The sequence below is a fragment of the Canis lupus genome, chromosome 3 (assembly GCF_048164855.1).
Source record: "Canis lupus baileyi chromosome 3, mCanLup2.hap1, whole genome shotgun sequence".
Classification (NCBI taxonomy): domain Eukaryota; kingdom Metazoa; phylum Chordata; class Mammalia; order Carnivora; family Canidae; genus Canis; species Canis lupus.
In genome coordinates, this window is record NC_132840.1 from 58,346,650 (window position 1) to 58,374,445 (window position 27,796).

At 54.7% G+C, this 27,796-nt stretch overlaps 4 protein-coding genes and 1 long non-coding RNA gene across 10 annotated transcripts in view; 2 read left to right on the forward strand and 3 right to left on the reverse strand.

Moving 5' to 3' along the window:
* KIAA0753 (KIAA0753 ortholog) overlaps window positions 1-15,789 on the reverse strand; it is a 44,635-nt gene extending 28,846 nt beyond the window's left edge. For 2 of the 6 annotated variants that reach the window (XM_072821656.1, XM_072821657.1), the window contains exons 1-7: window positions 11,695-12,241; window positions 11,025-11,187; window positions 6,090-6,696; window positions 3,473-3,579; window positions 2,754-2,816; window positions 2,154-2,369; window positions 476-686 (exon numbers count right to left, since the gene is read on the reverse strand). In XM_072821656.1, the coding sequence (XP_072677757.1) occupies window positions 476-686; window positions 2,154-2,369; window positions 2,754-2,816; window positions 3,473-3,579; window positions 6,090-6,696; window positions 11,025-11,117 (1,297 nt within the window). In that variant the 5' untranslated portion in view covers window positions 11,118-11,187; window positions 11,695-12,241. Of the gene's footprint in view, window positions 1-475; window positions 687-2,153; window positions 2,370-2,753; window positions 2,817-3,472; window positions 3,580-6,089; window positions 6,697-11,024; window positions 11,188-11,694; window positions 12,242-15,635 lie in introns of those variants that run through there. The other 4 variants (XM_072821655.1, XM_072821653.1, XM_072821654.1 and 1 more) reach the window with 4 other exon arrangements.
* LOC140630820 (uncharacterized) lies at window positions 6,012-9,122 on the forward strand. The gene is made up of 3 exons (XR_012028497.1): window positions 6,012-7,105; window positions 7,846-8,694; window positions 8,935-9,122. It is a non-coding gene; the product is annotated as an uncharacterized lncRNA (long non-coding RNA).
* LOC140625869 (uncharacterized) lies at window positions 12,431-15,438 on the reverse strand. The gene has a single exon (XM_072813554.1). The coding sequence runs from the start codon at window positions 15,436-15,438 to the stop codon at window positions 12,496-12,498; it is 2,943 nt and encodes a 980-aa protein (XP_072669655.1). The 3' UTR covers window positions 12,431-12,495.
* Window positions 15,790-16,097: 308 nt separating the features above from the next.
* Window positions 16,098-18,469, forward strand: TXNDC17 (thioredoxin domain containing 17). Its single transcript, XM_072821664.1, has 4 exons — window positions 16,098-16,369; window positions 16,786-16,867; window positions 17,614-17,689; window positions 18,290-18,469. The coding sequence occupies exons 1-4, from the start codon at window positions 16,225-16,227 to the stop codon at window positions 18,356-18,358; spliced, it is 372 nt and encodes a 123-aa protein (XP_072677765.1). The 5' UTR covers window positions 16,098-16,224; the 3' UTR covers window positions 18,359-18,469.
* A 1,062-nt stretch (window positions 18,470-19,531) lies between these two features.
* MED31 (mediator complex subunit 31) lies at window positions 19,532-26,517 on the reverse strand. The gene is made up of 4 exons (XM_072821665.1): window positions 26,359-26,517; window positions 25,576-25,653; window positions 25,192-25,288; window positions 19,532-19,968 (listed from the first exon to the last, which is right to left on the reverse strand). The coding sequence occupies exons 1-4, from the start codon at window positions 26,384-26,386 to the stop codon at window positions 19,776-19,778; spliced, it is 396 nt and encodes a 131-aa protein (XP_072677766.1). The 5' UTR covers window positions 26,387-26,517; the 3' UTR covers window positions 19,532-19,775.
* Between the last annotated feature and the right edge of the window lie 1,279 nt (window positions 26,518-27,796).

Consider the following 27,796-nt stretch of genomic DNA (forward strand, 5'->3'; position numbering starts at 1 on the left):
CAAACACCCATGAGGGTATGGGGAGAAGACAGGGGGCACGGGAGCGGGGGACTATTTAAACGTACAGCGGCCAACCCTCCAGTTCTGGGGGAACAAGAGATTACCTACTCCCCATGCCAGGGAAACACACATGCCCATTTATCTCTGTGTGCCCCTGTGTGTGCTCCCGTGTGTCTGCATGTGCACCTGGCACTGACATCTACATACAGAGCCTTCAGAGGCAGAGTTCTAACCACCAGCCCTTGAGGAAATCTCTCCTGGGTGACCTCAACACCATGACGGGAGAAGAAAGAACCTGACATCACCCGCCCTCCTCTGTAGGGGACCCTCCACCTACCCACCCCAGGACACATTTTGGTTGCCACTGGCTTCTCTGGGCTCCAGTGCACCTGCTATGGGCTGGGCTTAGGCCCTGCCCCCTCAGTGCAGCGAACGTGAGAACCCAGCTCCTGCCTCGGACCATCCGGGTACCTACCAGTGGAGAGCTTCCTGGTGCCCAAAGACCCCGTGGCTTCCTGTGGAAGTGTCTCCTTCGCCACAAGGGGCCTCCTCTGGCTCTGCGGCGAAGGGCTGTGCCGTCTCTCCGAGGCCCCATGGCTGCCCACAGGAAACTTGCGCCGCAGGTCCGCTGAACATGTCTTTACCTTCTTTGGCGACACCTTCTTTTCCAGGAGGGATTCCAGAGCCTGCACGAAACCCAGAAACCAGGCCCCACGTGAATATGTGGTCACACAGCTGCGTCATCCAACAGCCAGCGGCGTGTCATTCAGCCTGAAACCCTTATTTAGGGCATCTACCCACTGAACGGAATCCTGCACACTTTGTCCTGCAGCCCGCTCACTGAAGCCAGGGGCACGGAGATGAAGAGCAGAAGTACTTCACAGGCATCCAAATCCACCGCATGTTATAACTCACACGGTCTTCGGAACCTGATCCCATAGGCTTCACAAGCATCTTAACTCTCAGTAAAAAAATCTCATAAGCTCAAGCACAAGGTTCACATGTAGCAAACATCTCTAGGGCTGTGGTCACTTCCTCCCTGCATGGCCCCTCACTCATCCGCGCACTGAGGGCCTGGCCTGCAGCCGCTCCACACTTGCTGAAGACGACTGAACGCGGCCCGAGGGGCTCTCGGGGTGGCAGTGCAGCGGAAGGACATCAAGCTGTGGGACAGGAAGCTCGTCAGCAGGACTCAAGGAGCGTCCAGGGTTACTGAGTGTTTTCCAAAGTGGGGCAGACAGACACGTGAAGAAGTGTCACATTCCGGTGCTCCTGCTCAGATCTGGGAAGGGACCGGAAGCCCCCGGGGCCTCCCCAGGACGGCGAAGACGCATCCTCTGAACAGATCCCCATGCCCAAAACGTGTCTGACAAAAAAGTTTAAAAAGCACTGCATGACCAGCCACGCTGTCGGAAGGTGTGCACCCCCACAGCTCTCCTGTGGTGAGTTTCCCATGCCCGGTGCCCCCGCAAACCACACCCATCAGGGCGGCGATACTCAAGGTGGAGGGGCCGTGGGGGCCACCAAGGCTGCTTAACGGTACAGTCACCCTGAGGTATCCCCCAGCATACTGTCCTCCGGAGTCCCTGTGGATGGGTGGAGGGAGCCAACTCTGGGGAGGGGGCAATGGGAGAGCAGGAGGACAATGTGATGGCACCGCAGGGTGGCAGAAGGGCAGAGTGGGGCATCCTGCTCCTGCCGTCTGGTCCAGGCCAGTACCTGCCGGCCCACAGCACAAAGCTACAAGCTGTCCTAAGTCTCCAAGCACCTCTTCCCAAAACTCCACCTGGAGCGCGCGCCCATCAAGGCGCTACCCGCAGAGGGTGCTGCTGCCTTCCTGTGAACCCTCACGGGCACGGCCAGGGAGTGGAGTGTCCTGGCCAGCACCATTCCTGCGGACCCGGCCAGGGGTCAACACCCATTCCGTTCCCAAGCCGCCCGTTCTCACACCACTTGACGTGCAGCGTTACAGACTAGACTACAAAAGCAGCAAGTGAAAAACAGAGCACTTCCTCCATCCTCCATGGAGCTCGCATCACCAGGCAGCCACGCTGTCCTGTCTTCCTCACAGATCCCAGCGAACCAGACAGCAAACATCACTTCTCTGCTTGGAAACAAGGCACGTTTAATGAAACCTGGTGTCCAGTTCGTACCTCAATTTGCCGCAAGATGTCCACAACCACGTCGGGCACAGAGGGGTCTGTGTCCAGCCTGGCGGAGCAGAGTGAGAGCTGGCGGATGAGGCTTCCCAGCTCCCTGCACCGCGCAGGGACGGGGTGCTCCCCACGGTCGGTAAGCTGGGTGACCAGCACCTGTAAGGCCCGGATAGCTCCTCGGTGGGCAGCGGCCAGCCGTGACATCGCCCACGACTGGAAAGAACGGGGGGGGGGGGGGGGGGTCATTCCACAGTCAGAACTTCTGCACATGAGCCCCCCACGGGCACTCGCAGCCTGTCTTCTTCCTGGACAGTGCTCCACCATGAAACCGCCTCACGATGAGGGAATGCGAGTGCGTAACAGCTTTCTGGTGACAAATGGTCCTTCCCTCCCTCCCGCCCACTTCTCACACCAGCAGCAGCAGCAGAATCTACCGTTCCCTGGAGGGCGACCCCCCCCCCATTAAGGACGTTCACCGTGCACATGCACCAGGGACACACATCCATGTGCCCTGAGCACATGGTGGAGCAGAGAACCCGTGCACATGTCCCACAAACACCGCAAGGGCAGCTTATGACAAACTGAACCGCGTCCTACCTTCTTGGTGTGTCTGATCTTCTGTGGGCTCAACTTATCCAACTCCTCCTGGATCTCCTTCACCTGTGTGGTAAAGAGGAAAAAGTGGAGACTTCAGCCCGTCCACTATCTTCTCCATAGGAAAGGACACAGCATGTCTTGTCCAAGCACAACACTATTTAAGTCAAGTCACCTGAAAAGAGATCAGGCTGTCCCCTCATGCACCCAAAACAGTCCCCAACTTCAGGGTCAAGGTGGTGACAGAGCACAACGCTCCCCAGGCACGCGAGGGCATGTTCCAGAACCCCCTCCACGGCCACAATGTGGAGCGAGGATGGAAACACCCCCTACGAGAACAGAGCTACAGCTAACGCAGGCACCTTCTTTGAGACAAAAATGTTGAGTTTTCAGTTCAAGCAACAAAGTCGACATGTGACTCAGGTGACGGGAAGGGAGTCAGAGGCCAACTCAGGAGGAGGCATCGCAGTTCAAATGCACATTTACAAGCATCTCTGCAACTAAAGAATGCGAGTCAGCCATGAAATGGGTCACAAACACCACAAAGGCAGATGACAGGAAGAAAAGAACCACCTGTGCTCGTGTTCGGGAAATGCAGCCTCATGAACACAAGACACATAGGACACAGTGGGTCGCGAGGCTGAGACAGGGGACACTGAGGTTCTGTGCCGTCCCCACCCATACCGCTGCCCCGCCCCCGCCCTTGGTCCCCACCCCCATACCTGCTGCTGCAGCACATACAGCATCCGGGCAGAGCGCACAGCTTGCTCCTGCCTCCTGATGCGGACGCGCCGCTCCTCATCTGGATCCAAAGCTTCTTCCGTTCTATCTGAAAAGTGTTTCCCCAAAAGTGGATTAGGTGCCACATAATCACATGAAAAAATCAGTCATTGCAAGACATAACACAGTGGAAGATCTCTAGTTTTATTTAAAAAAAAATTGGGGCTCCCACAAAAAAAAACTTCCACGAGCCACGAAACAAGGAAGGAACAGGCCCATGTGTGGCTCACGGACGGAAGAGATGCAAGAACCTCAGGCTATGCTCCCACCATGGGTGGAGTCCCAGAACCAGTCCCCAGCAGTCGGCCCACACCACCGAGAAGCACCTTACCACTGAAATCCATATATCTCAAAGGTTTTATTTATTTATTTGATAGAGAGAGCGAGCATGAGCGGGGGGAGCCACAGAGGGAGAAGCAGATGCTCCGCAGAGCAGGGAGCCCGACAAGGGACTCCACCCCATGGCCCCAAGATCATGACCTGAGACACAGGCAGATGCTTCACCGACAAAGCCATCCAGATGCCCCTAAAATTCTTTATATTGAGCCAAAACCTGTAATGCTCTCTATTTTTTCAAAAACCTTTTACTGGCCTATTTTATATTCTGGGAGGTTTCTTTGATACTTTCTTATCTTGAATCCAAAAAAGTAATTCTTTCTTATACATTAAGACTGCTTGAGTGTGCAAAGCCTTCCTATGTCTGCCAGGAAGCACACGCGTGTATACATGGGTGCTCCACGTTTTCAAAACACGCAAAGAAATTGTTTCTGGGAGAGTCTGAGGGGCGCACGGGCATCCATTCCTGGGGGAGTGGTTTTCAAATACCTTTATCCAAAACAAGCTCCTACATAAAACCCGAGAATGCAAGTCAGACAAAAGCCATGTTTTGTTAATGCAAGTATATTTTATGATTCAAATATTTAATATTTACTCATTTAGAGGCCAAATGATGAAAAGAATTTTGAGAAAAGCAAAACTCTGAAATCTGAGTTGTGTCTACACACACCCCCTCATGGGCGCCCACAAACCACACAGCTTCTGTCTCGCTGGGGCTGCACGGCATTGACACACTCTGGCGCCACACACGTGGGTCATGTGGGATGCTGGCTCGGGCAGGGTTCCACTAAGGACCCTGCTGGTGGTTCTGCGACGAGCCATCTACAGAGCAGCACCTGAGAGCGCAGGGGGCACGTCCGCAGAGGGGCCGCAGCAAAGTGCCCGGCGCTATGGCGGTGGGTTTGCAACATTTCTGCTATAGGTTAGAAGTATGGATTTCTGACAAAAGGAAATTTTAAACTAAAAAATAAACACACAAGGGGCACTGGGGTAGGTCATTCTAAGTGTCTGACTCCTGATTTCAGCTCGGGTCCTGATCTCAGGGCCGTGGGAGGGAGCTCCGAACTCGGGAGGGGGTCTGTTGAGCTCCCTCCACCCCACCCCCTCCTCCGCAGGTGCACACCTGCTTGCTAAGATAAATACACAAAATCTTAAAGAATAAAATAAACGATAGGGCACCTAACCGCGAGCTCCCTATACTCTGCATCAGGACCCATCCTCGGGGCACAGCTCCTGACAGCAAGGCTTCATCAGGGGCGCCGGGGACACACAGCGACCATCCCAAGCAGCCGTGCCCTCACTGTGACGCCCATGGTGCCACACAGCACACTCGTCAGGGCAGCCACGTAGAGGGGCCTTCCATACGTACAGCTTTGTCATACACATGGTGAATTCCACCCCCATCGCAGGTCCCCCTTCCGCTGGCTGCTTGGAAGCTCAGGACAAGTCCTGTTTCCCGGGCCACCACAGCCTCACCAACCTGCTTCTGTTCTACGTCATCCAACCACGGCTAGCTCTGTAGGGTGCCACAAACACTTTGCCCCACATACCCCAAGTGCAGAGGCACATGACGGACCCCGTGTCATCCCAGCCGTGGCTCCCCCACTCCCCAATCGGGAAGCTGGGCTCCTCTGTCCCCCCACCTGCTGGTCTAGCCCCAGACTCCCCACAAGGTGGGTTCTCTACTCTCAGAGGAGTACAGGGCCTCCAGAGCACCCATGGGGGCCCATATGGGATGACCAAGCACCTCCTCTGTGCCTGGGGGTCAGACGTCCCCCTATGCCCCCAGCTCCAGGCAAACGCCACCACGTTACTGGCATTACCTGAACATGCACATGTTATGCTCTTTTTGGAGCAAATTAAAAATAATTTTGCCAGAAGAACTAAATAAAACAGGAAACATTACAGAATAATATGCCATCAGGACCTACAAGACCAGAGGTTCGGATAGCAGGTACCTGGCCACCAGGCCTCACCAACCAGCGCCCCAACCTATAGGACGCGACTATGTCAGGTGCCTCTGCCGACTCGGGGGCCAGGGCGGGGCTGGCTCCTCAGGAAGACAGACTCCAGGCAGAGTCAAAGTCCTCCTGCCTCGTGGATTGTGAGCTCACCCCATTATAGTGCGCATGGGACTGGAGTGGGCGGGGTCCCAAAGGAATGTGCTGGAACTATGCCACTCCCCAGGCAGCTCTTCCAAGTAAGGAATCCAGTGTGTCTCACCTCTCTGAGCTACTTCTTCCATTTTCTGGATACAGGTGTTCAGTTCCTTCTGGAGTCGCTGGACCTCCAGCAGGCCATGGTGGCTGCCTGTCCTGGCGTGTGGCTCCAGCCCTGGGTCACAGGTGGGGGGCGAGTGCAGCTCGGCTGGCCAGGACAGTGTGGGACGAGGCGTGTGCAGGTACACCTTAGCGCCTGAGCATGAAGCTCCCACCGGGGATGGCTGGCAGCCGCACAGACACGTCTCCCGGCTACTCAACTCCTTCCTCTGCGTCCTATGCTCAGGCATGCTGTGCTTGTGGGGTCCCCATGCCTGGGAGACCTGCGGCTCCCTGCTGAGATGGTGCTGCTTCACATGCTCCTCAAAGTGCCTGCGCTTCACATCTCTCTTGGCCAGGTGGACGGCAAAGCTGAGCCTCTCCTCTGAGATGATGGAGAAGGAAGCAGAGCCGCTGACATCAGGACCGTCCCTAAAACCCAGATCCTGATGATGGTGCGACTCGGTGTACGAGTGCCTCAGTTTTTCAATTCTGATCGCATGTGGGCAAGAATAGCGGACTGCCAAGTTGCTGGGATGCGTGGGAACACTCCGATTAAACTGCAGCTGGTTCTTTAAATTAAAAAAACAAAAGAGCACGTTAGAACGAGAACACGCTGCACAATGGCAGATGCCTACGGCCAAGCTCCCAACCCTGCTGCCCCACCGTCAGGGCTAACACTTGCTCCTGATTCACAGGGACGGAGGCAGCCAGTCACATGCCCCGGCTCCCCTCACATCACCAGGCCCCATCCCACCCTCCTGCCTGCAGTAACCCGTGGGCACCTCATCCCCATTACCAACTGCACTGGCTCACGCCGTCGGGCGGTGGCAGGGACAGCGCGGCCTGCCAGAAGCTCTGCCGATGCTGCCCCCAGCCCCACCACACAGGACCCGCCGGCGACCAGGCTGTGCACCTGCCGGCGGCACCACACCCTGCGCCCTGTGCCCGCAGTCCATCACTTTCCCATTCAGGCCTCAGGTTCGTCAGTTTCAATCATGAAAGATAGGAGGTTTGGTTTGTTTTTTCTCAGGGAACAGAAGCATGTTTCAGAGTCTATCATTTTCACAGTGGCATTTCCCAAAATCCCACCAATAGCCTTTTCATGCTGAGCCTGGCGATAACCTCGTTAAACATTTAGATGGTTCCAGTTTTCCACTAATAGAAATATTACTTCAATTAATACCTTCAAGTCTTCAGCGTTTTTCTCTTTAGAGTCTTTCTTTAAGATGAAGTACCTGTTGTGGGATGACTATGGCAAGGGAACAAAGGAGCTTACACCTGTAGGCCCCACAGCCAGCCCATGGTCACCTGCCCTAACCCCCAGGACAGCCTCCTACCCTCAGGACAAAGGTGCTCTAGGTCATAGGACAAAGGGTCAGTTTAAAATGAGACACTGTGGTAAAACTTCAGGAAGGTATTTCAGAAACAAAGAAGTCAAAAACCTCACTGGAAGCAATGCCATCTGAAGGGCACAGACTTACAGGCAGGACGAGACTCCCAGCTTTACTGGGAAAAGGTTTATCCTCCAAAAGTAAAAATAACCAAAATACCTGAGGGGGTGATATAAGCAGTGGAAAAATCATGTACGGGAGGATTCCTCTTCAGCCCAGCTATAGAAAGGCTTTCTAACTCCAACTCAAAATCCATTTGCAATGAAACTAGAGAGTGATAAATTTTGCTCCATTAAAATATGAATTTTTTTTTTTTTTAAATTTCAGACAGAAAGAGAGAAAGAGAGAGAGCATACATGTGCACATACAAGCAGGGGGAGAGGAGCAGGAGCGGAGCAAACTCTGTGCTGAGCAGGGAGCCCGGTGCGCGACTCCATTCCAGGACCCAGAGATCATGATCTGAGCCGAAGGCAGATGCCTAAGTAAGCCACCCAGGTACCCCTAAAACACAAATTTTAAAAACAACAGGCCTGTGGTGGGTTTTTTTTTTTTTTTTTTTTCATGATTAGAAACACCATAAACAAAGCCAAAGAAATTTGGAAAAAAATTTGTAAATACAAACAGCTCTCTATATAAAGAAATGTTTAAAATCAACATGAAAAGAGACCAAAACTCAATAGAAAATGGGAAAATACATAAGTAGACTGTTTACAAAAAAGATAGAAATGTGGCCCTTTAACATATGGAACATTGGTCAATCTTGTAAACATACAAATTACATACGCCCTGCCCAGCACCAGGCCGGCATCAAGTACAGGCATGGCCACGCTGCTGGTGAGGCTGGGGTGGGGGCTACAGGCAGCACATCCCGGGGCATCCCCAGGGTCCTCATGCTCCAGAAGGAACCTGCAGGCCCCGTGGGAGCGGCTGAGCAGCCAAGCTGCATGCCCCCAAGAGCCCTCCACAAGGTAGACCTCCATGGGCACCTCTGTGACCTGTGGGGGTTTCTGGAACAAACCCCTGTGAGGAGAAGCCCAAGTGCAGACAGAATGTGTGAGGTACCGGCCTTGGAAAGAGGGAGGGATTTCTCCTGGGAGAGCACACGGCATCTCATCACTCGTGGCATCTCATCACTCATGCAAAAGAAACCAAGGACACCAGAGACGGCAAGACTAGGTGTGTGTGTGTGGGGGGGTGCAAGGGATGGGGGGACGGGGGCAAGGGCATGTGGGGTGCGGGGGGGCATGTGGGAGGTGGGTATGTGGGGGTGGGGGGATGCAGGGAATGGGGGTGCATGGGGGTGTGCAGAGGGGCAGGGGTGTGGGGGCTGGGGTGTGTCGGGGGTGGGGGTAGGGGGCCAGCGGTGCCCCAGCAGAACAGAAAACTGATTCAGGCAAAAATTATCCACAAATGAAGGGATGCCTGGAGGAGCTCCATCGGTGAAGCGTCTGCCTTCATCTCAGGTCATGACCTCAGGGTCCTGGGATCCAGTCTGGCATGGGGCTCCCAGCTCAGCAGGGGGCCTGCTTCTCCCTCTGCCTCCCCCTGTCGTGTTTTCTCTCTCTCTCTAATAAATGTTAAATCCATTATCCACGAACGCTCATTTAGTCCATCAGTTGGTCAGCACGGTAACAGGATCAGGAGGACGGACACTTGCAGCCAGAAGGGGAGAAGCGTCAGCAAGTGTGCAGGGGAGTCTGTGGGTGGGGGGGGGAGGGCTGTCCCGCTGAGAGTGGAACAAGGGCCACAGCGGGCACCTCCTGACGCACAAGAAGGGCTCAGCATTGCTCCGCGCAGTTTTCTTGTCAGGGGTACGTGAGACACCTCAGGAAGCCCAGACTGACAGAACCCGTGAAATACCTGCCCGTATGTTTCAAGAATGTCAGAGTCTCCGATTGAACGAAACAAACACACAGCTCGCCTCAAGGTGACCTGGGATCCCTTTCCCGTATAGGACATGTTGGTACACCCCAGGACATCTGAGTGAGGCCCGCACAGCCATGGTGGCGCCACCTCAACAGGGACTCGCCGGCTCCCGTCGTTAGGGTCATGTCACAGAAGTGCTTCTGGTACAAGATACCGTGTGCTCAGCAGCACAGAGGCATCACGCCTGCAAGTTACAGCTTCCCGGTTAGACCGTGCATGTGCATGTGCAGGGGTGTGCATGTGAGCGCACATGGAGACACACAGGGGAGAGACGCGCACCCAGGAGCTCGGGGCAACGCTGCTGTGCTTTCATGTCCATCTCAAACCATGTCAAAAATTATTTCTAGGAACGCCTGGGGAGCTCAGTGGTTGAGTGTCTGCCTTTGGCTCAGGGCATGACCCCGGGGTCCTGGGATCGAGTCCCGCATCAGGCTCCCTGCATATAGCCTGCTTCTCCCTCTGCCTATGTCTCTGCCTCTCTCTGTCTCTCATGAATAAAATCTTTAAAAAAAAAAAAAAAAAAAAAGAAAAAGAGCAAAGACCCCAGGCTGGCAGAGCAGCGAACAAGTGCTATGCTGGCTCACCATCTGCAGGGCCCCAGGAAAAACACCCACAGGCTCGCTGAAGCCTGAACACACACCCACCCATGACCCAGCGACTCCACTTCACGATTACCCAAAGGTGTACCAGGGCCTCTGGGCAGCTGCATCACAGCGACCAAGAACACACCAGCCATCCCGGCTCCACCAGGGGACAGTGCCTCTCGCCAGAGATCAGCACGGGCAGAGCGGTAGCACGTTACGCCCACCGAACGAGGCCTGACCCAGGAGAGCAGCTGGGTGTGGTAGCACCCACAGGAGCGCTGGGAACACACAAAATCAATGCATGGCGGGGAAACCACGATGACGCTGGCCTCTGAAAGGTAGGAAGAGGCATGGGAGAACTTTCTAGAGCAACAGACAAGACCTCTGCCCTGATATAGGAATGAGTGACACATGTGCATACGTGTGTATAAACTCAGCAAACACGACCACATGTGTACATCCTGACATAGCCTAAGAATGAGCTCCAAGACCAGAATCTAACAGGAGACGTGCATGTGAGGTGGGCAGGGGGCTCGTGTCTGCCCCCGACGTTGGGCTCAGGGTCAGACACACAGTGAAGCAAACACCGGGAGCTCGTGGCAGGATCTTGGAGTTCACATGGAACTCAACACTGATGTACCGACATTGTCATAAATTCGGTGCTGGGGAAAAACACACTTGGGCAGCAACAGGGCGCCACCAAAGGAAAACTGGCCTCCGGGTAATATCAGGGAACTAATTTTGTCCTTTTCGCTAGGTATAGAAATGGTTATGTAGCAGAGTTTACTCTCGGGACTACGGTAAAGCACCGAGGGCTCTGAAACGTCGACCCCAGAGATCAGGATGTGGTCCTGCAAACACCTGAGAGGAAAGCGGGACAGACCGCTGACAACTGCTACCACTCAAAGCTAGTTTCATAGGTGTTCACTGTTCTCTTGTTCCAGCTTTTGTTCAAGACATCTCATGAGAAAAATGCAAAGACACAAACAGAAGTACCTGGGTCTGACGCATGTGGGGCTCAGTGCTCCCGTCCACCTGGATGCTGGGCACCAGGTGGGCACAGGCTGAGGCCGGCCTGCCCGGGCCCATCCCGTCAGGGCGCAGGGGCCGCTGCTGGGAGCCTCGCTGGCGGCCAGCACTGCTCTCCCACAGTCATCGCCTGAAATGAGAGAAAGTGGCCGTCAGGACAACACGTTCCAGTGCGGGGGGGAGAGATGGGGACAGAGTGGCGAGCGCGTGCGGCAGCCTCCTGCCAAGCAGCGAGGGCCCCAGGACAGGTCCAGGGCAGCGTCCTCCACCTACAGAAGAGCCCTCGCTTTAGAAATCCTCCTTTCTGAGAACTGGGGCATGCCAGTCTAACGACCCCATGTTGGGTCGCTCCAATTCCCAGATCTCAAGGGCCCCGGGAGGGCAGGGGTCCGAGTCCACAAGCCCTAATGGAGGTCACGAGCCCTAACTGCCAGGTGGAGCGGGTAGCCCAGGTTCCAGCCTGCGGGCTCAGCATGCCCACTCGCCTAGGCCCGCAGGGTGGGGGAGCCACTAACTAGTTAGAGGCCCCGCGCACCACGGGCTGAGGGACGGCGGGCCTTCTATGCTCACACCAGGGCCCCCCCAGACACCAAGTCACCCGTGCAGTCAGCACATGCAGGTCACTTTCTCGCCTCACCTGGTCACCTACCCAGGTAACGGGGATAAGTGCCATCGTCCCGGCTAGACAAGGCTCGTGGGCGGTAAGGGCCTGTCTTGCTCTCCTCTGATATTTTGAGCATGGCAGACGCTTTAACTCAACACTTGTTGAATTCAGCTGGTTTTCCACAAACTGATTAGTTTTAAATGTACGGGAGTATTTGTTCTGTCAAACAATCCTACAGTAAGTCAACGGGGAACAGCCAGATCTTAGAGATAAATGCCTCACTTCAGCTTGAATAAACCCAAGGTTTGCAGACTGGATTTGCTTCGAGACAGAAACACATGCTGGAACATGAGGACGGCCGTTCAAGACTCCCTTCGCCTCGGGCCCTGATGCCGGGAAGGCGGGCAGGCCAGGCGACAGGGTGACCGTGAGCGGAGACGGCAGCGCAGAGAGGGCATGGAGTGGGCCAGGGCATCTGCAGGTCGTCCCCTGGAGCCCAAGGCCTCATAACCAACTATCTACTAGGACACGCCCGGTGACCCCGCCTCAGGAGACCTCGAGTGACACCACACATACACACGTGCACATGGTTCAGGGACACCCACCCCCACGCGGCCCCCTGTACAAATGTGGGAGACACCCCTCTTTGCAGCCTGTCCCCTCCCCTGGGCGCCAGGACACCTCCCCGTTTGTGACTGACAGTCCCAGGACATCTCTGTGAAACACCTCTCCCATCCCAGGGATGCCCCTGTAGCCTGTGCCCTCGTCCATGAGCCAGGCCACACCTCCCCCCAAAGCCCCCTCCCCCAGAGCCCAGGCCCCCCCACCTGTTCCCTACACTACTGGGAGGCCTCCCTCAACCTGTCCTCCCCCACACGGCTCTCTTCCAGAGGCCCCACCACCACCCTGCTGCGGGTGATCCCTCAATCGGCCACGGCCTCCCTCCAGCCTCAAACCCGGGGCCACCCTCGGTATGGTCCCAGGCCCTGACCCGGTACCCACACTCTCCAGCTCCGGCTCTCCCCGGTCAGGCCTCCCACTGTTCCATGACCCAGTTCTGTAGCTGCGGGCTGGAGACAACCCCGCTGCCTGGCTCTCCCCAGGGGGCTCCAGACTCGGGGCCCCAGCCTCTTCCCCCGAGGCCCCTTCTTCCTCCACACACCCTGTCACCCACACGGCGGCAGGCACACGCCCCATTGTGGGAACCCCTACAGCCGCGAGCACCCCCAGAGACACGGGCACCTGCGCAGCCTCAGTGGCTGACCCGCTGGCTCTCCTCCACAGGCTTTCGGCGCTGACCGTTCCGTCCACGGGTCCTGCAGCCCCCACAGTAGCAGCCACCTCCGTCACCCCTCTCTGTCCCCACGCCCCTGAGGCGTCCCTAGAGCCAGCATCGGCCAGCATCACAGGCACCTCAGCAGCCTGTCTCCCTAATAAGCCTGAGGGAACCCCTGGGCCCAGCCTGTCCCCCCTGGGCCCTGGCATCCTGATGGTGCTGGGCACCCCCTGCCCTGTGGGAGCCCAGGTGTCTGTGTGTCCTGGCACTGCCTCCCTCTGCCCCCACAGGCCTGCAACACCTGCGGAAGTGCACTCCTCCCAGGCAGGCCTCAGTGTCCTGGGGGCCACGGGCACCCCGCCTGCTGCGGACACCCCCGCAGTCAGCCTCCGCTCAGGCAGGCCTGAGAATGCCCCGGAGCCGGCCTCCACCCCTAGAAGATCAGGTTCCCCGGCAGCCGCAGGCGGCTCAGCAGCCCCAGGAGCCCTGGTGCTCGGCCTCCTTGCCCAGGATCTCGGGACATCCCCGGAGCCTGTCTCCTCCCCAACCAGTCCTGGCGCTGCAGGGACCCCAAGAGCCTGCCTCCTTCCCCATGGCCTGGGAAAAGCTGCAGAACCAGCATCCTCACCCACAGACCACAGTCCCCCGGGGGCCACGGGTCCCGCGGCGTCATGAACCTTTGACCACAGGTTCCAGACCTCACTGGAGCTGTCTTCCCGACACGCAGGGCCAGACACCCACACGGCGGCAGGCCCCCTGCCAGGCCCAGGCACACCTACCGCTGCAGGTACCCCAGCCAAGGCACACCTGTGCTTGGGCAAAACTGCGGCCTCGGGCATCCCCTGGGGGCCAGACGAGCCCACAACCTGTCTCCTCCTGCACAGACAGGACATGTCGCCACAGCCAGCCTCCTGATCCTCAGCCCCGGGTACCTCCAAAGCCGTGGCCAGGGCGTCCTGCTCCCCCACAGCCTGCCTCCTTTCCCACAGGCCCACGTTCCCGTTGCCTGTGTCCCCCTGGGGGACCCCGGGCACCGCGTCAGCCGGAGGCACCCCCAGGGCCTGCTGCCTCTCCCACGGGCCTGTGGTGCCCCCGTAGCCTGCCTGTTCCCCCAGAGCTCCTGGCAGCAGCACAGCCTGGGACACCCCCACCGGCTGCTCAGCCCCCCACAGACCTGGCACGCTCCCACAGCCGGTGTCCTTCCCCATTCCCGGCCCTACCCCCCATGGGCCCGGAGCGCCCCCAGAGCCCACCTCCTGTGTGGCATGACCACACATCTCTGCGGCATGCATGGCTGCCCAGGGCCCTGGATCACCTCCAGAGCCTGTCTCTACCCACACAGTCTGTTCTCTGTCCCTGAATCCTGGGTCACCCCCACATCTGGTTTCCTCCGCCGTAGCACAAGGCACCCCAACTGGTTGTCCAGTGCCCCATATGCCGGGAACAACCCCGGAGCCCATCTCTTCCGCAGCCTGCATCCTCCGCCACATGTCCAGAGCACCCGCAAGAGTGGCTTCCCCTTCCAAGCCTCTGGGTGCCCCCACGGCATGAGGCACCCTTGCAGCCTGTCCACTTCCCCACAGGCCTGGGGTGTCCCCGCAGACTGCCTCTCCAGCTAACGCCCTGGGCACCAGCGCCGACTGCCCCCTGTCCCATGGACAGCCCACCTCTCTCTGCATGGCCTCAGGCCACCCCGGGGCCCGGGGCACCCCCACAGCCTGCCCCCTCCCCAGCATGTGGGGGACAAGCCCACAACTGGTGGCCAGGGTGGTGGGCACACCCCCGGGGTGCAGCCCCACAGCCTGCTGCTGCCCGCACCAGCCAGCCCCTGGCCCAGGGGCGGCGGACCGTCCTGGTGCCCGGGGGGCCACCCCGTCCTGCCCCTTCACCCAGGGCCCCGTGAGGCCAGCGCGGCTTGTCTCCACCCAGGAAGCCCGGCCCGGGATGCCCCTTTCGAGCGGGCCCTCCACCGGCACCGGGTGGAGCTGCACCCTGCTGCCCGCCCCGCACCCCGAGGCCGCCCGCACGGCCTGCACCTTTAGCCACAGTTCCAGGATGCTCTCGTGGCCCGCGGAGCCCGGCCGCCCCTTCCTCTCGCAGCCCCGGGGGCTCGGGCCCGCCGCCCCCTCCCTCTCCGCCTCCCGCCCGGCCCCGGTCACCCACACCGACCCCACCGGCCCCACCACCTGGGGCTCCCCAACCGCGCCGTCCACCCACACGACCCCCGGGGCCCTCGCTACGGGGGCTGCGGCGCCAGGGCTCCCCGCCGCCTCCGGCCCCCCGGCCCCCGCCGCCCCCGCCGCGGCCCCCGTCCCCGGCGGCTGCCCGAAGCCGGGGGGCCCGTCCGCGCTCACGCAGCGCGCCTCCCACGCGGCGCCCCGGGCTCGACGGCCCGCTCCCCGGCCTCGCGGCGTCCCCGCGGGGCACCGCCTCCCCCACGGCTGCCCGCGCCCCCGCCCCGGCCGGCTGGGCCCCACGCAGCGGCCGGCCGCCCCGCTCATGGCCGCAGGCCCGCGCGCTCCCCCACCGCCTTCCCGGCCGCACGCGCGCACGCAGCCCGCCGCCGCCGCCCCGACCCCGCCCCGGGGACCCCCACACGCCGCAGGAGCGCGGTGCTCGGGCGGCTCGGCGTCCCCAGCGCCGGGGCGCGGCTCCCGGCGCGACCTCCCGGAACCCCCCAGTCCCGGCCCGAGCCCACCTGCCTGCGGCGCGGCGGCTACCGGGAGGCCGCCTGGGAGCCGGCTAGGCCGAGCTTCCGGCCGCTCGCCCGGTCGCCATAGCAACGGGCGCGGGGCGGCCTGGGAGCCGTTAGGGCTCTCGAGCCAGCCAGGGGTCCCCGGGCGGCGTGGCGGCGGGCCGGGCAGCCACCGCTCATGGGGCCGGGGCCGGGGCCGGGGCCGGGGCGGCTGGGGCAGAGACTCGGCTATCAGCGGAGGGCCGGCGCCGGGGGCGCGGAGAGACGGGCGCACAGGGGCAACACCGACGCCGTATGGCCGCCTGAGGCCTCCGTAGCGCCGCGGACCGCCCCTGCCATCGGCCCCGCCCCTGCTGCCGGCCCCCCCGCCCCTGCTGCCAGCCCCGCCGCTGCTGCCGGCCCCCCCGCCCCTGCCGTCGGCCCCGCCCCCGCCGGCCCCCCCGCCCCTGCTGTCGGCCCCCCCGCCCCTGCTGCCAGCCCCGCCCCTGCTGCCGACCCCGCCGGAAGCAGCCGCGCCCCGCCCGGCAGGCTGTCCCGCCCGGAGCCCCAGCCTCTCGGGGTCCCGGCCAGCCCAGCGCGGCGCGCTGTCCAGATGGCGGGCTGCGAGGAGGTGAGCGTGTCGGGCTTCGAGGAGTTCAGCCGGGCGGTGGAGCAGCACCACGGCAAGACCATCTTCGCCTACTTCACCGGTTCCAAAGACGCCGGGGGCAGGAGCTGGTGCCCCGACTGCGTGCAGGGTGAGGCGGGGGGCGGGGGCGCCCGTGGCTAGTCCTCCTGCTCCCCCCGCTCCAGCCCGTCCAGCACCCCGGCCCCTAGCCCTGCTCCCCACACCCCCGCGCCTTCCCGCTCCACCCCAACACCCCGTCCAGCACCCCGGCCCCTAGCCCTGCTGTGCCCCCCAACCCCCCCGGCTTCAGCCCATCCAGCTCCTCGGGTCCCTAGCCCTGCTGGTCGCCCCCCCCCCCCCCCCCCCCCCGGCACTCCATGCCTGTGAATCAGCCATCCTGCCTCTCCAGGGCGCTCAGGACGCTCGAGGCTCGGGTACCGCTGCTCTCAGGGCAGGTGCAAGCCTGCCTACTCACCCAGATGTCATTTCTCTGTGCGACCTTCCACAGCTCATATGTAATTATTTATACCTTTTTTGTTTTTCAAGCTGAGCCTGTCGTGCGAGAGGGGCTGAAGCATATTAGTGAAGGATGTGTGTTCATTTACTGCCAAGTGGGAGAGAGACCTTAGTAAGTGTGTGTGCCTTCCCTTTACTTCCCAGACATGGCTCTGGACCTTTGCAGACTTAGGCGGGAGGGGCCTCGGGACTCAGGTTCTCCGTCCTCAGGAGTGGGGAAAAGTCGTGCCATTAGAAGTGAATCTACAAATTTTGAGCATTTAGCTGCTTATGTTACAGGTGATGTCAATGAATTTGGCTTAGTATTAGTTCAGAACTTAGCAGTCTACGTTTATTTTTTTTTTAATTTTTTTTTTAATTTTTATTTATTTATGATAGTCACAGAGAGAGAGAGAGGCGCAGAGACACAGGCAGAGGGAGAAGCAGGCTCCATGCACAGGGAGCCCGATGTGGGATTCGATCCCGGGTCTCCAGGATCGCGCCCTGGGCCAAAGGCAGGTGCCAAACCGCTGCGCCACCCAGGGATCCCCTACGTTTATTTTAGTTCATAGTCACGCTTTAAAAGACGTGAGGACACCTGGGTGGCTCAGCAGTTGAGCGTCTGCCTTCTGCTGGGGTCGTGATCCTTGGGCTCCTGCGAGGAGCCCGCTTCTCCCTCTGCCTGTCTCTGCCTCTCTGTTTCTCATGAATAAATCTTTAAAAAAAGGAAAAAAAAAAAACTGCATAGTCCCAAAGTCATAACCCTCAAGGTTTGATGTTTACAACAAAAACAGTGATTACTAAAAGACTAAATGTGGGAATATATCAAATATTAAGTAACCTACAAGAAACCATGATCACTTTTTCTTTTCAAAACAGTTGGAAAGATCCAAATAATGACTTCAGAAAAAACCTGAAAGTAACAGCAGTGCCTACACTACTTAAATATGGAACAGTAAGTGTCTTTGTTTTCATCATGCTGGGGCTACAATTCACATCAGAACTCTTTGTTCTGGATTCAAATTTGAAAAGATCTTGGCGTTTCATCCCAAATATCACATTGGTGTTCAGAGTGCATTAAAAATACACAGACTGGCTGTCCATCCCTGGGGCTAATTCCAATAGACTATTAATAATGCAAATATCTAAACATTAGATCTTCATGCTTTGTAAAAGGCACTCCATTTTAAAATTCTCTAAGTGCCACTCACTGCTCAGAATGGTGGTTAACACCTCATTTCTTACACTAGCACAGTACTTGTTTCCCATTTCACCCAGAATCCTCATTGAAAGTTTAGCCATGGCCCTGGCATTCTAAATTAAAGAGCTGAGGGGAGGGAATGGCACTGGGCTTGCTGTCTCTTGTCTTAGTATGCAGAGCCAAGTAACTTAACTATTTCATAAGACTTGTTACAACTAGTTGATAGTTTTTGAAAGGCGATTAAGTTCTCTGCTGTGAGATTTGTGTCACTCCAGGTGGAACACCACATTCCCTGCCACATTCCCTCCCAGTTTTGTAGCTGTCAGGTAAGATTAGACTGTTCTTCTCTTACAGCCTCAAAAACTGGTGGAATCTGAGTGTCTTCAGGCCAATCTCGTGGAGATGTTGTTCTCTGAAGATTAAGATTTGATGATAGCAATTGTGTCTTGATTTCCTGATTTGCTCTAGTATAAAGGCAATTGCACACTTGCTTTGAATTTATGTTAGCAATAAATAAATGATGTAAAAAAGTGATTTATGTCTAAAAAGTGCCATTAAGGGACGTCTGGGTGGCTCAGTTGGTTGAGCGTCTGCCTTCAGCTCAGGTCATGATCTCAGGGTCCTGGAAGCTCCACATCGGGCTCCCTGCTCAGCCTGGAGTCTGCTTCTCCCTCTGCCCTTCCCCCTGCTTGTGTTCTCTCTGTCAAATAAAATCTTTTTTAAGTGTTATTAAAATGCTCATAAACTCTCAATTTGCTTGTAATATATGGGAATCTTTAAGATGTAGGTAAGTCAAGTCTTCAAGGGTGACAGTAATAGCACAAGGGAATGGATTATGGAGGTGACAGAAATGTCTAAAAGTCTCTACCAGTACAGAAAACAAATTCCAAATCTCAAAAGGAGTTAGCATCTTTTACCATAAATGCTACAAATTTATAAAGAACTGTTACTCCTAAAGCATCTTCTTTGGCTCTAGAAAGTAGAACTGAACCTAACCAGTGGAGAGCAGAGCACACTTAATCCAGCCTCTACTCACTGCAGGCACTTTGCTTTTACTATGCTGGATGAGGTGGGTGGCAGAGAGAGCTTGGAGACTGTTATATAACCTCATGGTGGCAAGAGCCCCAATTCATGCATCAGTGACACTGATGAGCAGTTCTGAGCTGTGTAACCGCAGACAAGCCTGGTTCTGCAGGTGAACCGTGAACAAATGAAGCACATGCCACATAAATGTTAGCGGTTGGATGATCGCACATATTTGAGGCTTCTCCTCCTTATTCTAGTCCAAAGTCAAGAGTCCAATTAGAAGTTAGCCACTGATCTATCTCCCCACCATCAGTAGGTCAGTGACTGCCAACAACTGTTTCTTGAAGCCCTCTCGCACAGCAGTAACTCCTTCTTGCAGATCCTGCTCTCATTTAAGGAAATCACTGACTCTGTTCCTCTTATTCTGTAGACAAGGAGACAGGAAGGTCAGAGGCAGTGGACTTGCCCAGGCCCCACTGTATGTGGGGAACAGAGCTCGGCTCAGAATTCGGGACGTTTGGTGCCCCCCCCCCCCACCTTACCCCATCCCTCACTGCATCCTTGGGCTGGTTTAAATCACCTAACGTTTGTTTTTATTCAGTTGGTTAGGTACTAGTAACTTACAAATTCACAAGGAAACCAAAGTAGAACAACGCTGGTTGACAGAAGTAATCTATTAACAAGAGAAAGTTATTTGGATGAAACAGTACACTAAAGCTTCTAGGTGCTACCCCCACCAAGGCAGCTAGAGAGTCTGTGTGTTCATGGTACAAAAGCAGCATGTACACGTCAGGACCGGGGTGGCCCCAGGGTTTCATTTTCCCGCCGCGTGATTCTGCTGCTGCTGCTCTGCCAGGGCTTGCTGAAGGCGCATCCGCTTCCGCGAGTAGTGCTGCCAATGCAGAATCTGCTGTTCGTCAATGAACTTGGCGCACTGAGCATTCACCAGCTCCTTGCGGAAGTGTTCATACTGAAGCAGCTCTAACATGTGCAGACACTGAGGGTACCTGGATTTAAGGGCATAAGTTAGTCATCCACGTGATCTGGTCAACAGCACCAAGCTGCAGTCCAGTCACTCACTCAAAGTGATCTTGGAACCAGCCGTTTCTAGAACATTGACTCAGGTCACTTCTCTTTCCCTGCTAATGCAGAGAAGCCAGGCAGCAAGAGCCAGCAAGATGCAAAATTTTCAAAAAGTAAAAAAACAAGTTCAGAAAGATTCAACAATCTGCCCAAGACCACACAATAACTGGTAGGCAGAATCCAGCTTTGAGGGCAAACCAAGCTACTCTATTCTAATGGCATCCAAGGTGAGGAAGATGAACACTCTATTTTAGTAATTATCTGTTTAATTGATAACTACTGGTTTTCCATCAATAGTGATAAAGACAACTTTTATTCAAAAGTGAGTCCATTTCACAAAGAACTATGTACGAACATTGTGTTCTAGAGTCCCATGAGGATAGAACAATTCTGGAATTACTTCACATACACTCTAAACCTGAGCAGCCAAGTAAGTGAATAATAAACCATAGATAACAAAAGCCAAGTTTCCGACTATGAGAAAAGGAGTTACCGGGAAAGGCGGGAGGCTAGGATGGACCTATGTTATGGAGCAGCAGTTGAAAACATCAGCATGATCGCTTTTCAAGATTAGAAGTAGACACAATAATACACACACACACACACACACACACACACACACCTTCCAAAGATGGCCTAGAAACAAGGACCCTGTGGTACCAACAAGCACACTCAGCGCCCAGATCATACATTTCCAACAGCATCTTCCAGCGTTCAATGGGGGAAATGGCTGATTCCAGGGCTAAGGCATAAGATGAGCTGGGGACATTTATGTAGTACCAGAAAGCCAAGTACTCCAAACACTAAGGGCATATGTCCCAGGTACTCAGGAGCCAACCTGAAGGGGCTCCTACAGGCCAAATCTGCACCAAGAAAACACATGATTACAATCCAAGAGATAAATAGAATCCAAGAGCCCACACGGATATAACTTTTAAATAAACAGGGAATAAGAGAATGTTCCTTCCTTATGCCTGAACTACAACAAAAAAAGTAGAAAAAATTATAGAAAATCACAGTAAAAATCGTTCCATAGAGCAGTAAAAATTGTTCCATAGAGCCAAAATTAGGGGGTAGAAGGATGACGTGAAACAAAGTGTTTACATAGTCTCAAAAAATTTCCTCACAAGATACTTACTAAAAACAAAGGAAAACTAGTAACTTGACATGGAGAAACCTGGCAGCCACCACCTCAACCAAGGGATCAAAATTAACATCACAAGTAGTAGGTCAGGTTGACTTCCTAGGAACCCTGGTGGGATATACCAAGAAGCTTACAGTATCACTTTGGGGTCACAGGTATAAGGGAAATAGTACCAGGAAACTCAGGTTAAGACTAAGAAGACCCAGAGACAAAATGTCACCTAGAAGCCTAGACCGGGTACTGCCTCAGACACAGCACATTAATGAGACAGCCGACAAAATCAGAATGGGGGGACACATCGAGTCCCACATCAGGCTCCCTGCATGGAACCTGCTTCTCCCTCTGCCTGTGTCTCTGCCTCTCTCTTTCATGAATAAATAAATAAAATCTTAAAAAAAAAATCAGAATGGTCTGCAGACTACAGAATATATTAACATCAATGTTCTCAGGAAGATGTTAACATTTACAATATCTGGGTGAAGAATATACAGGAATTCTCTTTACTATTTTTTTCCAGCTATTTTGTACGTGACATTATTTCAAATAGAAAAGATACAAAATCTAAGTGAGTCCATTAAGAAAACTTTTTTTTTAAAGATTTTATTTATTTATTCATGAGAGACACAGAGAGAAAGAAAGGCAGAGACACAGGCAGAGGGAGAAGCAAGCTCCATGCAGGGAGCCTGACGTGGGACTTGATCCCGGGTCTCCAGGATCATGCCCTGGGCCAAAGGCAGCACTAAACCACTAAGCCACCAGGGCTGCCCAAGATAACTTCTACAGAGAACACACAGAGGCGTAACTGTGCAAGCAGTATACAAATGGCTGAAGTGTGAAAACAGTATATTACTAGGGATTCTCAAATTTTAATGAGCATATGAATCATTTCTTAAGTGCAGATTTTTTTTTTTAAAGATTGTATTTATTCATGAGACAGAGAAAGAGAGAGAGAGGCAGAGACACAGGCAGAGGGAGAAGCAAGCTCCATGCAGGGGGCAGGATGTGGAACTCGATCCCGGGTGTCCAGGATCAGGCCCTGGGCTGAAGGCAGGCGCCAAACCGCTGAGCCACCCAGGGATCCCCTTAAGTGCAGATTCTGACTGATCAGGTAGGTCGGGGTGGGGCCTAAGCTCTGCATTTCTAAACAGGCTCCCAAGTGACAACAATGTTGCTGCTCTGAGGACCACACCAGTGAGGTATGGGGTCCTTCTAAAAAAGTACACTGTCTACACTCCAAAGGTACAATTGCTTGTAGCTGTTGGCAGCTACGCCTGAAATGCCCCTGCTCACACCTAACCTGGCTCTTCCCTTTCCATGCAAGCATTGGTAGTTAAGAAGATCCAGGTTTGAAGGGTGCCTGGCGGGCTCAGTCGGTGAAGCATCTGACTGGATTTCAGCTCAAGTCGTGACCTCAGGGTCGGGGGATTGAGCCCCTGTTGGGCTCTGCACTGGGCATAGAGTCTGCTTCAGATTCCCCCTCTCCCTCTGCTCATCCCTCCCCCACTCCTCTCTCTCTCAAAAAAAAAAAAAAAAAAAAAAAAAAAAAGGAACGAAAAAGAAAGAAAGAAAGGAAAGAGAGAGAGACCTGGGTTTGAAGACCACCTCTGCCACTCACCAGATGGGGGACCTCATAGAAGGTCCCCAACCTCTCTCAGGTTTAGCTTCCTCATCTGGAAAATAAACTAATGTGACAACCAAGAGAATGGTCTCAAGTGGCATTTAGTCAATAAATGGAATTTAAACAAGCAGTGATCATATCTCAAACCTGCAAAAAACAATGCTCAGAGTACATTAAATAACAGTATGAGAATAGGTATTTTTATGAGCTACAATTACAGCATTAACCAATAAGAGAAAATAAAAGATACAAAAAGGAAGTTCTACACTTAGATTTTTAAAAAGTAAGACATAAATGGAGAACTCGGCTAATAGCACCGACAAAGAAAAAGAAGAACTGAAAGTGAAGGGCCCGAGGGGACAAGGAGTTCCCAACAAGCCAGCAAAGGCATCCTCCCCTCTCTCCCGCCCAAGCACAGTAACATCAACTCCAGGGCCATGCCCACGTGAAGAAATGTATCTGCTGCAGCGTACCCTAACCACATCTAAAGGCCCGTGTTTAGATCTTGGCTGCGCAGTGAAAGGCACAACTGCCAAATAGCCAAAGGAGGGCGCTGAGAAGTGGCTGAAGGTGGTGAGAAGCACGGATGTGAGGAGCCCACCATCGGTGCAGGTGCTGGCTCCTGCTGAAGCAGGTCAGGTGGTGCAGGCCTGCGAGGCGGCTCATCTCAGCTAGGAACTGACCTGGAAGCACAAGGACCTGCAGCTATCAGCTCCTCCAGAATGTGGATCATTGTAGGAGACCTGACGATCTTCAAATGTTGGTGACTATGAAACAAACAAACCCTGTGCCGACTGAACGCCCATAGGGGTCAACTTGTGACCCTTCCCAAATGTGAGCCTCCAGGCAGGTGCCTCCAGAGGGCACAGACTGGTTCAGGGTTAATTCAGGAACAAAACTGGAAAAATGGGTTGAAGCTACACAGAGATCTATTATATCCCAAAATAAGGAAAAACTTTCCAGCACCCAGCTAATGGTGCAACTGTCCCTAAATGGAGAACAGGTGCTCACTGGACCCATGCAGAGTGTAGACGGCCAGCCCTGAACTAGACCTTGCCTGTGTCTCCAGGTCCAAATGGAGTCTCCAAGTCTACACATGCACACAACAGCTAATGAAAAAGCTTTTCTCCGGATTATTCAATGAATAAGTGGCTGTTCATAAAGGAGCAGTCAGGGTGTACAGGGTCCTGCAGGGAGAAGGATGTGGGTTTTGTGAATCAGTTGACACAAATCAAAAAAGTGACTTGGAAAAAAAATAAAAATACAAAAAATAAAAAGTGACTTGGATAAAGTACAAGTCTGAATCATTTTCCTATCAAACGTGTTTGTTTAAAAGAAAGACAAGAAGTTCAACTATTGCTTTCTGACTACCTAGTGAAGACAAAGAAGAGGGATGGGTTCAAGGTTGAAACAAGTGTGATGCTTGGCACAGAGGAGGCACAGCAGCTATAGACACACTGGTTTGGGTTTGTTTTTTGGACTTTTTGTTTAAAAATTAAAGGCGTGTGGCAACCCATCAGCAAGCAAGTCTATGGGTACCATTTTTCCAACTACATTTGCTCACTTTATGTCTGTCATTATTTGATAATTCTCACATTTCAAACTTTTCTTTATCATTGTATTTGTTAGGGTGATCTGTGATCAGACTCCATAAAACCTCAGATGACAGTGTTTTTTAACAATATTTTTAAATTAAGGTATGTACCTCTTTCTTGACTTAATGCTATAGTGTTAACAACCCTTATACGCACTAGAGAACCCAAAAACTTGGGTCACTTTATTGCAATATTCACCACATTGCAGTGGCCTGGAACCACATCAACAGTATCCAAGGAATGCCTATATTAAGAGTCAGGTAAGGTCACCTCCTCCAGAAAACCTTCCAAGTACCTGATGTTCTTTAATCTTCAGCCTCAGGTAATACCACTGCATCTACAGACTGTGGGTTCATTAGGGTCAGAAATTCAGTGAGATGGGGTGAGTGGTAGATAGATAAAGAGAGACCTGAGAAAAGAGAGAGGATTTTGTTTCACATGCAATGGGAAACCACTGGGAGGTTTTAAGCAAGAAAATACCACGTCATAATTTACATTTTTGAAAGATCAAGTTGGCTTCCCTGTGGAAAACTGTTTTGCTTGGTTTGGCTTGCGGGAGGGAGGACACAGAAGGAAGGTAAGAGCACAAGCAGGGAGAAGCAGGGGGGTGGACACCGCAATAATCCAAGCTGGAGAGGGGGTGGCTCTGTATTAAGGTGGAGGCAACTGAAAGAAGTGGAGAGATTCAAAATATACTTTTTTCCAATGGGAAATGAGAAAATCTGTCAAATATCAGTATTTTTAATGTAATAACTATACACATATTTAGGACTATAAAAATTAAACTTACTTTAGATACTTGGCATATTCTGGTTCTTTCCAGTAAAGCAAGTACTTAAGATAATTAACAAAAGCTTTGTCTTTGAAGTAACCTCTTTGGGCAAGAACTGAAAGGCATAAACAAACAAACAAAAAAATCTGTAGAGCAAACCAATCCTCGGACTACTGATTTGTGACCCCTCACATAAAGCATCTACTTATATAACTTCCCCACCACCAACACACACTAAATGCTGAACATAAGTCCCAATTTGTTCTCACACACACCAGTATAAGCGTAGCAGTTAATTCCACTGGATTGAGAACATATAAAAATAGGTATCATTAGGAACTGCAGTTCTTCTGCCAGAGATCACTAACAGCTACTCAAGTCAGTAAGAGCTCAAGGACTTACAGTTAAGATAATTGGGGTTGGCTAGGCACTGCACAAATTCCAGCTCCAACTGAAACCGAAGTCGATTCCCGGCATCATCTAGGAGGGAAGTGAGCAAAAATCATCCAAAATAAAGGTGACTAAAAAATAAATAAAATAAAATAAATAAAAAACAAAATAAAGGTGACTATCTAAAGTGCTGGTTTGTAGAAAGAAAACAGCAGTGGAGTGTTCTGAGTATTGCTGAGAGTATCTCTGAAAGCATAAGGCAGGGATGACTGTCCTAAGCTGGATGTGGGAAGAGAGGGCCGTTTCCTCCCAAGTCTAGAGAGCAGGGCCCTGATTAATGAGACCAGTAACTCCTTAAGGAGAAGTCCGAGGAAGCGGGCGCCCCCTGGGCAGGATGTTCACCCTCTGGCAGCCACTCCCCAGGACCTCCAGGGTGACCAGTGGCGGAGGGCTGCAAGCTAAGCAAGAGGAGGGGGCGAGTGTGCTCCCGCTAGGGCCTGGCGGGGAGTGGGGACTGGTTCGGGGCGGCAGGATTTGGGAGGCCCGGGGGAGAGGGGGGTGTCAGAGCCCGGAGGCTGGGAGGGCCAGGGCCTGGGATGGGTCGGGAGGCCGCGGGGTCGGGGCCCGGGAGGGGTTGAGGCTGAGGGGTGGTCGGCGTCTGCGCGGCAAGCGAGGAGGAGGTAGCCGCGGACAGGAGCCCCGCCGAAGTCACGCCACACAGGAGTCCCGGGGGAAGCTGGAGGAGGAGGCCAGCCGGCTGTAGCTGTGTTTGCCAGGGCTCCGGCCGCTACCTACCTGTCTCCATAGCGACGGCCGCGGCCATCGCCAGCAAAAGCGCCGAGACGTCACCAGCACGACGAGCAGCGTCCCGGAGGTCCCGGAAGCTGCGGCCCCACTTCCTGTCGCGGGGCAGTGTGGGATGCGGGGCGGGGCGGTCCTCTCAGGCCCCGCCCACCGGCCTCGCGCAGACTCGCAAGGGGCGAGGGGCGGAGCTGGGGCGCTCCGAGCGCGGGAGGGGTCCTGTCCCCGCCTCTCTGCTCGCCCAGTGACGTAGCCGCGGGGGTCCCGAGCGCCTCCGGGAGCGCCTACATCCGCTCGGTGGGGTCTCCCGCGGGGGCAGTCCTCAGCCGGGAGAACGCCCAGCGGCCGTTCCAACCCACAGGGACCCCCCCCCCCTTGACCCGAGCGCAGGAGCGGCAGGTGCGGCAGGTGCGGCAGGTGCGGCAGGTGCGGCAGGTGCGGGGTCGGCACTGGGCCAGCCCCCTCCGCCGCGCGTCGGCCGGGTGGCCGCACCGTTGACCCCGGGAGCCCCCTTGCAGCAAGCCAGCACTGGAGGTCCGCAGGCCCGCGACGCTCCGCCAGCCTGATGGGCTGATGGATAGGGAGGCTGTTGTTCCAACCACCCTCACGATCCAGACTTCGGGGACAGGGAGCAAACCCAAACCGTGACCACTGGGAGGATCACACCGCGGCCGGAAACCGAGGGGCAAGAAACAGACCTCCATTAATTAACCAGTTGGCCTTTGTGTTTCAAACCAAGCAGGTATTTTGTTTATGCTAAGCCCTGTGCCCTGTACGGGCACCCCCAGTCACACACATTTCCATACAGGTCAGACTAGATAAAAGTCAACATCTACCATGAGGCGTGATCTCGGAAGGGAACCCGGCCCGGGTCTCGCAGAGGGCGGGGAGGGCAGTACTATTTATGGAGCCTCTCCTCTGTGGGCACTTGGACAAGGTAGGCAGGACCCAGGCTCTCAGGAGCTCACACTGGTGAAGGGGCACACGGCAAATGATGAAAAGACCATTTTCTATCGCAATGAGTAACTGAAGGAAACAGGTAATGGGAGGGGTTCCTCACTCAGAAGTGTCAGGGAAGGCCTTGGTTAGGGGACTTGGATCTGAGGCTTGTGTGGGTGGACAGTGAGCCGTGCAGGGGTCTGGGACAGCAACGCAAGGGCTGGACGGGAGCAATCTTGGAATGTTCTGGAACAGAAAGAAGACCAGCGTTGTTGGAGCTATGCGAGGGACAAGCGTGGTACAGGAGAGAGGACGTTAGCGAAAGAAGCAGCAGCAAGTTCACAAAGGGTCTTGGAAGCCATAGAAAGGGGCTTGGGTTTTATTCTAAGGTCAATGGGAAGACACCGCAGTGTTTTCAGCAGGGGAGTTGCGTGATGCAATCCCATTTTTAGAAATATCTTGGCTTCTGTGTGGAGGATGTAGGATCGGGGCT

What these genes read in the sequence shown, in the direction of transcription:
- LOC140625869 (XM_072813554.1), bottom strand. Translation starts at nt 15,438, where the DNA reads ATGAGCGGGGCGGCCGGCCGCTGCGTGGGGCCCAGCCGGCCGGGGCGG.
- TXNDC17 (XM_072821664.1), top strand. Translation starts at nt 16,225, where the DNA reads ATGGCGGGCTGCGAGGAGGTGAGCGTGTCGGGCTTCGAGGAGTTCAGC. An exon ending in CAAGTGGGAGAGAGACCTTA is followed by an intron (nt 16,868 to 17,613) that starts GTAAGTGTGTGT and finishes TTTTCAAAACAG; the next exon opens with TTGGAAAGATCCAAATAATG. An exon ending in CACTACTTAAATATGGAACA is followed by an intron (nt 17,690 to 18,289) that starts GTAAGTGTCTTT and finishes CTTCTCTTACAG; the next exon opens with CCTCAAAAACTGGTGGAATC.
- MED31 (XM_072821665.1), bottom strand. Translation starts at nt 26,386, where the DNA reads ATGGCCGCGGCCGTCGCTATGGAGACAG. An exon ending in GGCCGTCGCTATGGAGACAG is followed by an intron (nt 25,654 to 26,358) that starts GTAGGTAGCGGC and finishes CTTCCCTCCTAG; the next exon opens with ATGATGCCGGGAATCGACTT. An exon ending in GAATATGCCAAGTATCTAAA is followed by an intron (nt 19,969 to 25,191) that starts GTAAGTTTAATT and finishes CCTTAAATCCAG; the next exon opens with GTACCCTCAGTGTCTGCACA.